Below are 16,573 nucleotides of genomic sequence, written 5' to 3'. Positions count from 1 at the left end.
CGAGCGTCAACTTGATCAGAGGATTAAAGGATACAAAGTATTGATCTTGGGTGTGACTGTGAGGCTGTTGCCAAAGGAAATTAACATTTGAGTCAGTGGGGTGGGAAAGGCAGACCCGCCCTTAATCTGGGTGGGCACCGTCTAATCAGCTGCCAGCAAATATAAAGCAGGCAGAAAAATGTGAAGAGAGAGACTGGCCTAGCCTTCCAGCCTACATCCTCCCATGCTGGATGCTTCCTACCCTCGAACATCGGACTCCAGGTTCTTCAGCTTTGGATCTCGGGCTGGCTCTCCTTGCTCCTCAGCGTGCAGATGGCTATTGTGGGACGTTGTGATCATGTGAGTTAATACCTAATAAAATCTCCTCTACATATGTATCTATTCCATTCGTTCTGTCCCTCTAGAGATCCCTGGCTAATACAGGGTCGAAGCTGAGCAGTTCTGCACAGACAGACCTGTTAGCACAGCTCTCGCCTTCCCTCTGTCTCCCATCTCATTTGGTTGCTTGTCCACAGTGGCCTCTGCCCAACCCCGCAGGGCAGCGTGCAGGCTGTGCCACTCCTTAACTCTTCATTTTCCGGGTGGCTCCGTGTCAGGTAGACCCCACATTCAACAAATCCGATGCTCTTCCCCGTCAACCTGCCTTAGGCCAATTCCATTCTCAGGCTCCACCAGAGATCCTAGGAGGATAGAGGAGAAGGTTTGCCCCCCTATATACCCAGGACACATTCGGACTTCCCCCACTGTCCCAACAATGCCTGTGACAGTCAGCTCGTGCACTCCAGGCTCGCCTGTGACAGTCGGCTCGTGCACGCCAAGCTCGCCTGTGACAGGTGGCTCGTGCACACCAGGCTCCAAACCAGGACACACTGAGGCTGACACATCTCATTCTACTGTGTCCTCCTGCCTTTAAAAACAAAAGTTATTATTAGAGAAGCCAGGCAGTCTGTTCTGTGAAATGTCCACATTCTGGCTTGGCAGATGGTTTTCTCTCCTTTAAAATGACTGTCCCCAAGACTTGATTAGATGCTGGTTTGATTTTGAAGCAAAAGTGCTTCACCGGTCCCACTGTGTCCCACCTGCTGCACCACCTCGGGACATCATGTCTCTGCATCCCAACTTCAGGGAAGTTGCGAGTGCTTAGAGGGTTTGAGGCAACCCTGAACCCTCGTCGTGAAGATCCCATCAACCCCTGAGCAGCGTCCACTCAGGAGCAAGTGCTTAGAGGGTTTGAGGCAACCCTGAACCCTCATCGTGACGATCCCATCAACGCCTGACCAGCATCCTCTGAGGGCCTAGAGTCACTATTTCACTGGGGGTTTCAAATGATGGTTTTCCAGTTTTATCATTTGTTGAGTTTATTACCTAGAATCTTCTGTTCCCTCAAAAACCATGCATCTGCCCTGAGTATGTTTCCTACAGGAAGGACATCACAACCCTTTTCTCTTTCTATCACTTTTTGGAATAATGAGTTGATGTTCTAGCACCCAAAAAAGTAATGTGAGGTCTTTTTAAAAACTCATTATTATGAACTCAAGATTGTACATATAATTATATATTTCAATCCGCTTTAGCCCTTCCTTAATCTCCAGGCTTCTATCCCGCGTTGAGGGAGTGCCTGCCGTGGGCTCCACGTGCTGGGACACAGCCCCCGTTCTGTTCTGAGGCCTCCCTTGCTGTTCACCCCCCAAGTGCCCCAGGCTCCTCCCACCCACTTCCTTTCCTGGCCCAGATTCGAGGTGTCAAATGAACTTTTCTCCTGCAGTGGGCTTGGTACTCAGACACCCCTGGGGTGTTGGGCTGCTCCTTCGGACTTCTCGGCCTTTTCGTGGATAAAACTAAAAAGCAAGGAGGCTTTCAGGAGAAACAAAATCATGCTTGATTCCAGTTTAGAATCACAAAGTTCACCCATGATATCACTGATTTTATATTTATATCTCTTTTCCTGGTGCTCTAAATTTCAGAACTTGCTCATATTTGCACTGATCGATCATTTGGGCTGGAAAATAAACGGAAGTGAAGTAACTTCCTCACATAGAACTACGGGTCAGGAGCTGGTTTCCCACAAGGAAAGCATGTCAAATGCTTAATTTCATGTTCCAATAGAAATCAAGGAACAAAAACAACTCTTCCTAACTAAGAAAGCCTAAAATAAATTATTTTCTATTTATTCAGTCTCTGAGTTGCTCTCCATTGTAGGGATCTGTGGGGACTACGGACACCCACCAAGCAGGAAGCTGCTCTCTGAATACAATTTGTGAGGAAACTTGTGTACTCACGTCATCAACAGCATGGGCCACTTCTCTAGAGATGGAGCTGAGGGAATGAAACAACATTGAAAATACACATCATGAAGAAATTGCTTTCTGAATTCCTAACATTCAGCCTCTAAAACACCCTTGTGTTTCTTCACCATCATCTCTGTCTCTGTCCTGGTCACTCTAAAACACTCCTCTGCTTCTCTGCCATCATCTCTGTCTCTGTCCTGGTCTCCCAGGACGCTGGCTTGGCTCCTCTTCCCTCTCCTCCTGTGTGCATGGATCCACCCTTCCATCCTTTTCTAAAACTCCACTCGTCCTTTTGGACCTTACGCTTTTTATTTTTTTTACTCTTTACTTTTTATGTATTATTTTCTTCTCTTCCCCACCCCCTTTTGTCTTCTCTTGATTTTTTTACTCCAATACCCCTGTTCTTTATTTCTTGTTTTCATCTTCCCTGTCTGCATTGCATGAGAGAGTCATCCATACTCCAGTAATAACGCTTAAATATCTCCTTCATGCGCAGTTTAGAGCAGTGGTGATACAGAACAAGGGTCCCAAATCCCTGGCCACGGAGGCCTGTTAGAAACCAGGCTGCACAGCAGGAGGTGAGCGGTGCGCAAGTGAGCAAAGCTTCTCTGAATTACAGCCGCTCCCTATCACTGGCAGCACTGCCTGAGCTCCACCTCCTGTCAGACCAGCAGCAGCATTAGATTCTCTTGGGAGCACAAACCCTACTGTGAGCTGTGCATGCGAGGGATGCAGGTTGCACACTCCTTATGAGACTCTGATGCCTGATGACCTGTCACTGTCTCCATCACCGCTAGATAGGACCCTCTAGTTACAGGAAAATAAGCTCAAGGCTCCTACTGATTTTACATTGTGGTGAGTTGTATTATTATTTTGTTGTATATTACAGTGTAATAATAATAGAAATAAAGTGCACAATAAATGAAATGCAGTTGAGTCATCCTGAAACCATCCCTGCCCCGGCCCGCCAGTTCGTGGAAACCTGGTCTTCCAGGAAGCTGGTCCCTGATGCCAAAAAGGTTGGGGACCACTGATCTAGAAGACAGGCTCATCAGGTTCTCCCCTTCAGGAAATCAAGCATCTGCAAGCCATCATGAATCCGAAAAAATGCAACATGTTTCAAAACCAAAAGCCGATGAACACAAACAATGTGACAGCCCACACACACGTTTATGGAGCTTCTTAGGAAGCTCTGAGAAGCCGAACAGCCCAGAGCCGCACCATCCAGGAGAAAGAAGCCTCTGGGACTATGGAAACTTGCCTGTCTTTCTCACCTGCCCAAGGCCACGCCTCAGGTGTCTTCTCACCTGCCTGAGGCCACGCCTCAGGTGTCTTTCTCACCTGCCTGAGGCTACGCCTGAAGGTGTCTTCTCACCTGCCCGAGGCTACGCCTCAGGTGTCTTCTCACCTGCCCGAGGCCACGCCTCAGGTGTCTTCTCACCTGCCCGAGGCCATGCCTCAGATGAGGCTACTGCAGCTGAGGAGCCCCATTTCTGATGGGATTTCATTTGCATTCATTTGCATGTATGTGCCTCTTATGGTGGGAGGCTCGCAGGGAGGCTGGTGTGTAACAAAAGCCGTCTGGAAGTGCCATGTAAAAGGCAAGTTCAGGAAAGCTGATCACCGCTGGAGGCCATTAACTACAGGCTGAGCATCCCTCATCCAAAAACCTGAAATCCAAAATGCTCTAAAATCCAAAACGTTTTGAGCACTGAGATGACGCTGAAAGAAAATGCCCACTGGATTATCTTGCTGAACCGGTCCATGTAAAACACGAACATTCGAAAATATGAAACAATTCAACATCGGAAACACTTCTTCTGGTCCCACACGTTTTGAATGAGGGCCACTTGGCCTGTCCCGCGCCACACTGACGTATCCGACAGGCCCAATTTCCAGTCCTTTGACAAGTGACAAGTGGCCACCAGTCAAAAAAGTGCAGAAAGTACTAGAGCCAGCACAATCATGTCTAAACACTTTGAAAAGAAAACGTTTCAATGACTATCAAAAGATCCGAATTTCTTGTTTCACGCTGTAGAACCAGCCAAGTGCTTTCTGAAGACCTTCTCAAGTCAAGTGCTAAACTGCAGGATGCAAACACGGTGAGGCTCAAGCCAGGCCCTCCAGGGAAAGCTCATTTGGACAGATTAAGTGGAGGAACCCGAGACCAGAAAAACAGCCTGAGCAAAGCTACAGAGTCAGGAGTGGGACCCAGTGCCCCCAGCAAACTGGTGCATACGGCCAACCCCATATGGCGTTGCGACAGCCGGGAAGCGCAGCACCTTGGAGTGGCGGGAGGGTCAGCAATGGGAGTGGGGAGGGCCAGGTGTGGTCAGGATGGGCGTGGGGAGGGCCAGGTGTGGTCAGGATGGGAGTGGGGAGGGGCAGGTGTGGTCAGGATGGGAGTGGGGAGGGGCAGGTTTATGGAGGAAGGGTGAGAAGGTCAGGTGTGGTTGGCAATGGGAGTGGGGAGGGTCAGGTGTGGTCAGGATGGGAGTGGGGAGTGTCAGGTGTGGTCAGGATGGGAGTGGGAGGGTCAGCTGTGGTCAGGATGGGAGTGGGGAGTGTCAGGTGTGGTCAGGATGGGAGTGGGGAGGGTCAGGTGTGGTCAGGATGGGAGTGGGGAGGGTCAGGTGTGGTCAGGATGGGAGTGGGGAGGGTCAGGTGTGGTCAGGATGGGAGTGGGGATTTCCAGGGGGTTTGTTTCATGGGGAAGGAAGTAAGTCATATTGAGTATGGTTTTCAAGTAAGCATTTGAGTAAATGAACTTCAGATAATTTTGCTGTATCCATGAATACCATCAAAACTTTCTCTAAGTCAAAAGTATCAGTTGAGTCAATACTCACTGACTGCCTGCATGGCAGAGTGGGTGGTCTTTGGGGTTCATAAAGGCAGGGTGCTCCCTTTTTGATATAGTGACATAAAGGGAAAAGTCCATTCAAAGCCTGTCCCTGTTCGGTCGGACCCCGCAGAGGCAAACCACGAAAAGACGGACGCCCTCTCAGGTGCAGAACCACTACCACGCACGAGAGGCCTGCTCAGGCAGTTTGGCCTTTTGCAGGCCGTATTACAGAGGGCTGCAGAGTGTCCACTGTCAGCAAGACAGCGCCATCCTTAAACAGAGCCCCCACCCACAACTCGAGAAGGTCCTGCTTTGGGACCGGGGGCAGGACAGTAGACGGCATTTAAAATTGTGCCACTCCTCTGTCTTTTCCCTGAGCACACAGACATACACACACCGTGCAAACACAGGTTACCTGCTCTGCAAAACTGGATCATCGGATTCACTATCAAAAGGCAACAAAGGACGAATCCGACAGTGAACTCTGATATTTCGTTTCAGCTCCTGCAATGATCAGGAGGTCTGCGTGTCAACCCGGGCGCGAGCCTGCACTGCGGAGCATCCCCCACGGAACGTGCACCGAGCACCAGCTCCTGAGACGCGGCCGTGAGATCTGCAGCACCTGTCTCCACTTCGAAAGACCCCTGCAGGGTAGTGAACAGTTATTTTGTTTATTTATTTTTTGAGCCAGAGTCTTGCTCTGTCGCCCAGGCTGGAGTGCAGTGATGCAATCTCAGCTCACTGCGACCTCCGCCTCCCAGGTTCAAGTGATTCTCCTGCCTCAGCCCCCAGAGTAGCTGGGATGACAGGTGCCCACCACCACACCCAGCTAATTTTTGTATTTTTAGTACAGAAGGGTTTTTACCATGTTGGCCAAGCTGGTCTCGAACTCCTGACCTCAGGTAATGCGCCCGCCTCGGCCTCCCAAAGTTCTGGGATTATAGGCATGAGCCACCGTGCCCAGCCATGAACAGTTATTTTAAACTTCTGTATTCATACTTCACAAATGTGTTCACTTGGCAAAGGGGTATCCCTTGGTAATAAGTACCAAGGAAAATCCCTTTGAATGGCATCCTGGGCTCGACATTTTAGGCATTTTAGAGGGGATTTTGGAAATTCAGTATCTGTCATATTTCCTTGATTTAATGACTGGAAGGAAACTAGAAGCTTTTTATTCTCATAAACTCCACTGGTTTCCAGTGAGCAACACATCTTCTCCGTACGTGCTCAGAACCTGCCAAATCCGTTCTGAAATCTTGCCTTGGATTCACAGGAAGTTTATCCACCCTGTCATGCTGAGCAGCTCCTTCTACATTTTGAAAACCAAGTGGGTGTCATAGGCCAATGATTTACAGCCTCCGTCTGGTCTCTATGAACCCACAGAAGCTGGGATCAGCCTCTGCCTGCATATTCTCCATGGGCCGCACACTGCACGCTCCTCAGCTAGACCAGGAGACCAGGCTTGAGGTGGAACACTCAGAAACTTCCACAACCAATTCTTCCTTGTGGGACTTGACTCCATCTTAGGAAGGTTCATATTATCTTTTTCATGCTCCAGATTAAAAAAAAAAAAAAAAAAAAGCTGCAGCGTAGTGAGACTTTCTGAAGTGCCAGGTGCTTCACTGATATCTCCCTTTGTCTTTATAGCAACCCAGAGAGGTGGTGCTATTGTGAAGATTAAATAAGAAAATACACCAAATGCTTTCGAAAGTACTTGGTACACAGGAAGCACTCAATAAATGTTCTCTTATATCAATGTTTGGAGCACTGAACTACATAAGTAGATGCTTAAAATGAGAATTATTCTTTGACACATCTAACAGCTGGAGAACCTCTCGGCATGGCCAGGGAAGAGAAGCTTCACAGGAACACTGGCTTCCTGGGCCTCGGGCAGGTGGAATTCGGAGAGACTGGCCAAAGTGCAACCATCAAAATCAAACCTCACAGAAGCGAGGGTCACCCACTCAATCATTCACCTTGGCATCCTCGTGTTGCAAAATCAAACCCTGAGACTTTACATTAAATTTCATGGGATCTCAAGTCTCATACCTTCGACCAAGTAAGCACGAGAGCCTCTGGGTCTTGTTAATGGGCAGTGAGAGACGTGGCTGGAAGGTGCTGGTGAGGAATGGGCAGGGGCAGTCTCCACAGGCATCTCCAGTTACAGCAAAATCCTTGCTTTTCCCGCGCAAGTCCCCATCTCTGCAGATTCCCCCGCCCCCATCTCTGCAGATTCCCCCGCCCCCCATCTCTGCAGATTCCCCCGCCCCCATCTCTGCAGATTCCCCCGCCCCCCATCTCTGCAGATTCCCCCGCCCCCCATCTCTGCAGATTCCCCCGCCCCCCATCTCTGCAGATTCCCCCGCCCCCCATCTCTGCAGATTCCCCCGCCCCCCATCTCTGCAGATTCCCCCGCCCCCATCTCTGCAGATTCCCCCGCCCCCATCTCTGCAGATTCCCCCGCCCCCCATCTCTGCAGATTCCCCCGCCCCCCATCTCTGCAGATTCCCCCGCCCCCTCATCTCTGCAGATTCCCCCGCCCCCCATCTCTGCAGATTCCCCCGCCCCCCATCTCTGCAGATTCCCCCGCCCCCATCTCTGCAGATTCCCCCGCCCCCCATCTCTGCAGATTCCCCCGCCCCCCATCTCTGCAGATTCCCCCGCCCCCCATCTCTGCAGATTCCCCCGCCCCCCATCTCTGCAGATTCCCCCGCCCCCCATCTCTGCAGATTCCCCCGCCCCCCATCTCTGCAGATTCCCCCGCCCCCCATCTCTGCAGATTCCCCCGCCCCCCATCTCTGCAGATTCCCCCGCCCCCCCATCTCTGCAGATTCCCCCGCCCCCAACTGCCCGCTACAGCTCTTTCCTTGTGCCTCACAGCAGCCGGTCCCACTTCCTGCATCGCCACCAATGTGGCCCAGGCCAACAGCCCCCGTGAAACTGCAGTCATCCCCCTTGCTCCCCGTCGTGGCCTCCCGACCGAGCAGCCAGAGTGACCCCGAAAGCCTAAATCAGCCTGCGGCGCCCTCACCCGTCCTCCAGCTGCCATCGCCTCCTGGGTGAAGACGCAGGTCGCAGCCCCCGCAGCTCTGCCCCTCTGCCCTCCGGCCAGGCCGCCCCGCTGTCCCCCCCGCTGTCCCCCCCGCTGTCCCCCTGCGCTGTCCCCCCCGCTGTCACACCCCCGCTGTCCCCCCCCGCTGTCCCCCCCGCTGTCCCCCCGTTGTCCCCCCGCTGTCCCTCCCGCTGTCCCTCCGGCGAGGAGGCTTCTGCACGTTCTGCGTGGGCCTCTCCCCGGGGCCGCCCCAGGTCTCCCCTGACGCCCACACCCACCACCAGGCTGTGGTGTGGGACCTTCCTTCTCTGCCTCTCCAGCTGGTGACGCGCACTGACGTCCTGCAAGGCCCGCTCCAGGTGCGCCACCTTTGACTGGCATGCTGAAAGGACAAAGGGACGGAGGCATTTTACCGGAGAGGACATCCATGGGGCCCAGCAGGTCAAATTCCTTTCTCTAAGTATGGGAGACATTTTAAAAAATAATGGAGTCCTCCAGGGCCGGCTGCGTGCTGTGGCCTGTGCTCCTGACCGCTTTGGACCCAGGCTGCCCTGTCTCCACCACGACCAGGGACTCACAGAGCTCGCCTGGGGGACCTGGCCCCACAGTCACCCCGTCCATCATCAGCCTGAAATGCCATCAGCCTGTGAATGCTGCTCCATCGTCTGCATGGCAGCGAAGGAGGTCTCTGCTCCTAAAGCACCTGGGAGCCCTTGGTGAGGGGGGAGTGGGGCAGGGAAGGAGATGCTGGGGCCCAGCTCTGCTGCTGGGGATTGTTACAGTGGCCTGGGCCTCTACTCCCGCCTCTGTCCTACCAGGATGGTGCCAGGTGATGTGGCGATGAGTGGGCACCGCGTGGGGGCCTTGGACGAGCGTGGACACCCCAATCCCCAGACTGGCCATTGCCGTGGAGGCAGCGTGAGGGTGACATGGAGCTCGGTGTCGTGCTGCAGAGGACGCCTCGCGGCTGTACGTGTCATGATAGCCAGGGACCCCTCCACATGTCACTTAGCCAAAGGATGCAGCCCGGCCTGGGGCTTTCTACCCCAGGCCCGAGGACCTGCAGGGACAAGGCCCCCTCAGCACAGATGCAGCTCTCATGAGGCCTGAAACCAAGCTGGACTTGCAGAACCGCGCACGCTCCCTTTCTGAAAGAAACACCCGTTACCGGGTCCAGACTCAATGCGGGCGTAAGAAAGCGGGAGGGGTCCCCCACAGCAAGAGAGAGACCCTCCCAGTCACTTGGTCATCTGAGCCTTGAGTGTGTCCGGCCCCAGCCACCAGCCTGTCCCCACTATCCCTCTTGTCAGCGCGGCTGAAAGGAGCTGCCTGGGCACCTGAGGTGGCTGAGGCTCATCTTTGAGGAGCATGGAACTCGAGGGGAGAAGTCGCGCCCCCAGGGAAGCCAGGTAAGGAGGCCCCGAGCTCCTGAGCCTAACGCCTGGGCACAAATAAGCCACCTGGGGACCCCTCTGTGTGGCAGGACTGCACGGTGGCTCCCACAGGCAGGGTCTCAGCAGGCCCTGCCTCCTCACACGTCAGCATTCCCTCTGCGGGAGAGCCTTGGCGGCTCCCTGCTTCTCCCTTTGAGTTTCACCTTTTCAAAGCTTAAGTACACTGCTTTTCACAAAATAACATGATTGTCCCTTTCCCTGGAGCACATGGCTTATAAGAACACAGGCGTTGCCGGCTGTGGTGGCTCGTGCCTGTAATCCTAGCACTTTGGGAGGCTGAGGTGGGCAGATCACCCGAGGTCAGGAGTTCGAGACCAGCGTGGCCAACATGGTAAAATCCCATCTCTACTAAAAATACAAAATTAGCCAGGCGTGGTGGCAGATGCCTATAGTCCCAGCTACTTGGGAGGCTGAGGCGGGAGAATAGCTTGAATCCAGGAGGCAGATGTTGCAGTGAGCTGAGATGGCGACACTGCACTCCGGCCTGGGCGACAGAGTGAGATTCTGTCCCCCGCCACCCCCCACCCCAAAAAAAAGAACACAGGCATGCACACGTCACTCCTACAAACACGGCCTCAGGGGAGTTACTGAGCAGAGTGCACTGAAGAAAACTAGGCTACAGCAGTGATTTCAATAAAACATCATGTAGCCTCGCAAAAGATCAGTACAGGTTCCAAAGTTTCCACACACCTATTTTGGAATATCAGCAGCACAACCCTTGACCAAGTTCCTAACTTGACCATCATCTGTTTGGCCTGTGGACACACTGAACACTGGGCAGAAGCTGTGAGCATGAGACGAACGTGGGGATGGTGCTATTTGGTTCTTTTGTTTTTTTGAGACAGAGTCTTGCTCTGTCGCCCAGGCTGGAGTGCAATGGTGCGATCTCGGCTCACTGCAACCTCTGCCTCCCGGGTTCAAGCAATTCTCCTGCCTCAGCCTCCCAAGTAGCTGAGATCGAAGGCATGCGCCACCACACCCGGCTAATTTTTGTATTTTTAGTACAGACGGGTTTCACCCTGTTGCCCAGGCTGCTCTCAAACTCCTGGCCTCATGTGATCTGCCCGCCTCGGCCTCCCAAGGTGCTGGGATTACAGGCATGAGCCATTGGGCCTGGCCGGCTAGTGCAATTTGGACGATGAGTTTAAAACTGCAGAACTAAAGTAACCTCTTCCACAGGCTTCAAGCACAGTAGCTGAAGATAATAAATCCATTATAACAAAAGAGTAGCCAAAATGCTGTGGCATTCTTAGAAATGAAGAAAGAACTGAAGTGATAAGACAGAAAAAAAAAATCTCACGTCATATTATAGGAAACTCTGACACAGAACGCCCAACGTGGACACGGGTGCCAGTTCAGCAGTGACCGTCAAGGCCGGGGAAGTGCCCTGTGGTGACCAGGAGAACAAGGAGCTCCTCCAGCAAGCGGGGCTGCAGTGGGAGCTGGGAGGGAGCAGTGCACCCGCCAGCGTGGCCGAGTCACACAGTGCCTGCCCTCACCTGTGGAATTTGGTGTCAGCTAAAAGGAAGAAGAAATGGAAACTTAAATTCTAGCCGGTCGTTTTCTTAAAACTGCAAACATTTCTCTCGAGCGTGGACTGGCCCGGCTTCGGTGAAAGGCACCCTCCTACCTAGCAGGGTCTCGGCACTCTGCTGTGTTCTTTGCAGCGCGGTCACTATTTCAGAAACACGGTCCTGATACTCATCCTGATAATCTCTTAAGAGCGCCCGAGAAGAAGAATGAAACGCCTGTATACCCTGGTTAAGTTTCTATAAAATAAGAACATACACGATTCATAAAATTATATGATTAATGATCACAGTATAATTACATAAGAATTCGTTATATATGTTTCTATAGAATAATAACACACCCACACAATTAATATAAGGGATATGTTGTTAACTGGAAGGGTTGAAAGCAGAAGTTCTTCGGCCCGGGCGTGTCGATGCCCGCCAGGACTGTTTTCATGCTGCCCGTGCCTCGGCTCACTTACAGAAGTTCTGACTCAATACATCTTGGATTTGTACTTTCAAAGCAGTACATGTGATTTTATGCTCTTAAATTATTTAAGAAACAGAAAGTCAAGTATTTCACCAATTTCCGTAGGAAGGGCCGCTCACTGCACGGTGGGGCGATGCTGGGCGCGAGCCGTGTTTCCGTCTGTTGTTGACTTCCTCACGATGCTGGCTCAGGCTCAGAGCCTCTCATCACCGCCTGTGAAATGGGGACCACCCTCCTAATCTACTATCCAGACCTGCCTTCTGGAAGCTCAATTATCACGAGCACATGGTGGAAAACGTGGGCCGGTGAAAACAACTTAACATGTAAATGTACATAATAAAATTCCGGGCACAATACATATGAATGCTTTTAGAGAACTTTGGGAGCAAAGCAACTGATGTCCTGCGTGGAAAGTCCTCTTCTCCCCATGAAATTATCTCAAGGATCTTCCATGGGAAGATGTGACAGAACCAGGACACTACTGCTTAATATTTAATATCAGATACTCTTAAATCACAAGAGCATAACTAAACTTAAGTATTCTTCGTTTCTTTAGTCAAATCTCTTTTTCTATAAAATGGAGATGGCTTTCATATGTTTGGGAAACATTTTAATAACGAATTAATAAACATTTTAATATCAAAACTAAAGTGTTTTTCTTATATGGAGTACAGATAAAGTTATACATACAACTTATTCAATTAATTTTATTCAGTTGGAAGAGAATGAAAATTTTATATAAATCTATTCTAAATACACTAATGCAGCTTACGAGAGGGTGGGATATCTCTAATTCTGACTAAGAAAGAGAACAGATTAATCCTGTTTACAGATGTTTTATTGTTGTAGTAATTATGCTGGTCACATTGTCTAAAACAAAAGGTAAAACAATGTTCTCAAACAAAAGTATAAAAATATCCTCCTACAAGCTCACCCTGGAGAATTGCCAAATATACTATAGGGAATAACAATTTTTCTAACTTTCTAGAAATTATTAGTAGTTTAACAGGAGCTGTTCACATCTGATGACATGCTGTACCAGATCTATTTAGTCTAACATGTATAAACATGTTTTCTACCATTTAACATTAAAAGTAAATTGAGAACTTTGATTAACTAAAGTAAGATTTTAGTTTAATGATTTAATTTGATTAAAATGAGAATTTTGACTCAGAAAATTGAACTGCTACCACAGCTATTTGAAATAATTCATTTCATGGCCAAAATGTATTTTTCCTTCTGATATTTGCTCAGAATCCCAATCCTATGTTTTGTTTTGTTTTTAGGTTTAGTCTTCTGTTTAGTATGTATTAGAAAGCAGAACTCCCAGAGTGAACACCATCTGCAATTGATTATGAAAATAGTAACGATTTTGGCCAGGCGAGGTGGCTCACGCCTGTAATCCCAGCACTTTGGGAGGCAGAGGCAGGCGGATCACAAATTCGGGAGATGGAGACCATCCTGACTAACACAGTGAAACCCTGCCTCTACTAAAAATATAAAAATTAGCCAGACATGGTGGCAGGCACCTGTAGTCTCAGCTACTCAGGAGGCTGAGGCAAGAGAATCACTTGAACCGGGGAGGCCGAGGTTGCAGTGAGCCAAGATCCTGCTGTTGCACTCCAGTCTGGGTGACAGAATGAGACTCCATTTCAAAATAAATAAATAAATAAATAAATAGATAGAAAGAAAAAAGGAAAAAATAAAGAAAAGAGAAAATAAGCTGGGTGCGGTGGCTCACACCTGTAATCCCAGCACTCTGGGAGGCCGAGGCGGGTGGATCACGAGGTGAGGAGATCGAGACCATCCTGGCTAACACGGTGAAACCCCGTCTCTACCAAAAAATAGAAAAAATTAGCTGGGCGTGGTGGCGGGCGCCTGTAGTCCCAGCTACTCCGGAGGCTGAGGTAGGAGAATGGTGTGAACCCAGGAGGCGGAGCTTGCAGTGAGCCCAGACTGCGCCACTGCACTCCAGCCTGGGCGACAGAGAGAGACTCTGGTGTTTTGTTTTTTTTTTTTAAAGAAAATAGTAACAATGGTATACTCTTTTAAAGAAGACCAGATTGGGCCTGTGATGGAAACTTGTATCTAACACACGAGGGGCTTCCCGGTTTCAATGAAGGCTTCCTTTACTTCCATAAGACTACATGTCTTTTGACAAGCATAATTTAAACCATTTCACCAGAAACAAACATAAACATTCACTGCATGAATTAAAACTCTGGCTTCTGGTGAAGCTGTTTTTACCTGAATGACATGACCCAGCTGGCTCAAGGCTGAGCGTGTGTTTCTCTGCAGACACTGCTGTTTGTTGTACAGGGTGGAAATCCGCGTGGCCTCACTGCGACTCTTTTCAATCTTTCCCTTGTACTATTGCATAGAAAATAATCAAAGACAATTTAAAGTCTTAAAACCTCGAAGCTGAAGCAGAGGAGAGCTGAACCTCTCCTCTTTCCTCTGAGAAGAGAATGGTTGCTGATTGTCCCAGGTGCACCTGCCCACGTAAGAGAAGACACCACCCCTGCATGGGACTCACTGCAGCAGGGAACACGGTGGGGACAACTCCAGGTGAGCCAGGGGCGCGCGGGGCACGGAGCCACAGGAGCCGTCGGGGAGGCATCCCCAGGGCTGAGCCTGAGGGTCCCGGCCAGGTGCGGGGAGGCAGAACGTCCTGGAAGAGGGGCTGCGTGTGAGGCCCGCGATGCCCACGTGTGACTCGGCGACGCCCGCGTGTGAGCTCGGGGTCGCGCGCTGCCTGCGGTGCCTCCGGGGAGCTAAGCCCAGGCCCGAGTCCCGGCACAGAGACGGCCAAGCTCAGGGCCTCAGGAGCAGAGGGACGGGGGCGAGCCGGGCCCAGCGGGGCAGGGAGGCTGCAAAGTCACCGAAACTAACTGTGGAGCAAAGACGGCCGCGGAGGGGGGTGCGATTAGGTCAGAAAATCGCCGTATTCTCCGTGTGAAGCTCCTCAGAAGTGGAAAGGTGTTAACAGAGAACTGCAGAGGAGGGAGGCTCCCGAGAGCCGGGGGGGGTGAAGAGGCCGCCAAGAGCACCGGGCGGATCCGTGGGGCCTGAGGGGGGGCCCGGGAAGCCTCTCCCACCCTCATCGGACTGAAGAAGAGGCTGCAGCCAAATTCAGTCCCCGGCCCCCAAAGGCTCAGATCCTCTCTGGGGAAGAAAGAAATACCACGCACGTGAGTGTTAGAAATCATCAGCCTGCGCGTTAGAAACCGTGTTCCGGAGCCTCCGGGACTCACCGGGCGTGGAACGGCAATTCCGAGAAAGTCCACGGTTCCAGAGCCCCGGGAACTCACCGGGCGTGGAACGGCAAATCCCAGAAAATCCACGGTTCCAGAGCCTCCGGGACTCACCGGGCGTGGAACGGCAATTCCGAGAAAGTCCACGGTTCCAGAGCCCCGGGAACTCACCGGGCGTGGAACGGCAAATCCCAGAAAATCCACGGTTCCAGAGCCTCCGGGACTCACCGGGCGTGGAACGGCAATTCTGAGAAAATCCATGGCGCCAGGATGGTCTGCGCTCAACGTGGGGCTGCCCTGGGCTTTGGGGGAATTGGCCGTGGGCAACAGAAAGACGGGGGAGCGGGCCTGCGTGGGTACAGGGAGGCCGGATTGCGCTGGGGGTGCTGAGGGATGGAGTTGGATGGAAATAAAGTCACCACCTGTTGGGCAAAGGACATGGGACTTATCTTAGGTGGGGGCGACGTGGGAAGCAGGAGCATGAGTCACGGGCAGGAAGCTCCACTCTGGGGAGGGCGAGAGGCCGGGAGGGCCAGGAGGACCTGGAGGCCTGTGCAGCCGCCGGATCTGCAAGGTGCATGTGGTGGATGGTGCTCCGCCTGCGTCCCGGCCCAGGAGTCCCAGTGGAAAAGCCGTTTCATTGCAGGGCCCTTGACGCCAAGCACATCACACACCAAGGCCGCGGTCTGCGTGGCAGTGGAACATGCTGCCCTCGGGGAGGCAGCAGGCAGGGCCACCACGTAGAGATCGACCTTCCAGTGACCGGAACCACCACGAGGGGCTCACAGTGCAGACGCCAGGGCTCCACGGCTTCATTTCACACTGTGTGCCCAGTGATCTTACATGTTAAAAAAGATCCTTTAAGAAGCTCATCTACATGATACTGGAAAAGTCGGCGGGCTTGGGCAGCACCCTCACCAACAGTGCCTGGTGGACAGCACCAGGCTCTGGACCGGACCCAAATGGGAAGCCTGGGCGTGCACTTTGGGGTCAGCGGCCACACCAATAGCCGCTCCTCGACTCACTTTGGGGGTCGGCGGCCACACCGACAGCCGCTCCTCGACTCACTTTGGAGGTCAGCGGCCACACCGACAGCCACTGCTTGACTGGCTGCTGGCGCCACAGAGGCTGTGACGTCCTGGAGAGCCACTCATCCTGAGGCACCCTGAGCGGGGGCCGTCCACGTTCCGCTGGAGAAGGCTTTGGTGGAATGTGATGGCGAGGGGTTACCTCTGCAATCTCAGGCACTCACGGGCAGGGGTCTGAGGTCCCTCCTCCACAGAAGGACCTGTGTCCCTGGCCAAAGATGGAGACTGGAGTGTGATTGTAGAGCAGCGACACCTCAGGTTCCTTGAGACCTTGTTGACCAAGAGTCTTGACCCTTCTAATAAAGCCACGAAATGCTGTGAGGCCCTCAGGCTGGACGGGGTTACTATTTCCAACTGTTTTCATTACTGTAGAATGACACTGTGAACTCCCAGGGAACGATGTGGCCTGGAATTGGGTGACGAGATTCGATGCTCAGTCCCACAGCTTTTTGTCATTGTGCATGTGGGAACGTTTTTCACCTCTCTGGGCCTCGGTGTTGCCGCCTGTGTCTTCAGTGCCTAGGAAGGGCATGATAATGCACTCACACCCGGGCCTCAACGCCCCAGGAAAGAACGAGCTTAAAAATGAAC

General features: G+C 52.0%; 1 protein-coding gene and 1 long non-coding RNA gene across 2 annotated transcripts; one reads left to right on the top strand and one right to left on the bottom strand.

The window, feature by feature from the left end:
- Window positions 1-467: 467 nt before the first annotated feature.
- Window positions 468-5,758, bottom strand: LOC129534223 (uncharacterized). The gene is made up of 3 exons (XR_008680717.1): window positions 5,546-5,758; window positions 2,280-2,316; window positions 468-680 (listed from the first exon to the last, which is right to left on the bottom strand). It is a non-coding gene; the product is annotated as an uncharacterized lncRNA (long non-coding RNA).
- Window positions 5,759-8,523: 2,765 nt separating this feature from the next.
- LOC101144847 (putative uncharacterized protein KIF25-AS1) lies at window positions 8,524-9,556 on the top strand. The gene is made up of 2 exons (XM_004044964.3): window positions 8,524-8,898; window positions 9,001-9,556. Exons 1-2 carry the CDS (start codon window positions 8,645-8,647, stop codon window positions 9,290-9,292), a joined length of 546 nt encoding a protein of 181 aa, XP_004045012.1. The 5' UTR covers window positions 8,524-8,644; the 3' UTR covers window positions 9,293-9,556.
- The last annotated feature ends 7,017 nt before the right edge of the window (window positions 9,557-16,573 follow it).

This window comes from Gorilla gorilla, chromosome 5, assembly GCF_029281585.2.
Source record: "Gorilla gorilla gorilla isolate KB3781 chromosome 5, NHGRI_mGorGor1-v2.1_pri, whole genome shotgun sequence".
NCBI lineage: Eukaryota > Metazoa > Chordata > Mammalia > Primates > Hominidae > Gorilla > Gorilla gorilla.
The sequence above is the reverse complement of the archived record's forward strand: the minus strand, read 5'-3'. Positions and strand labels throughout refer to the sequence as shown.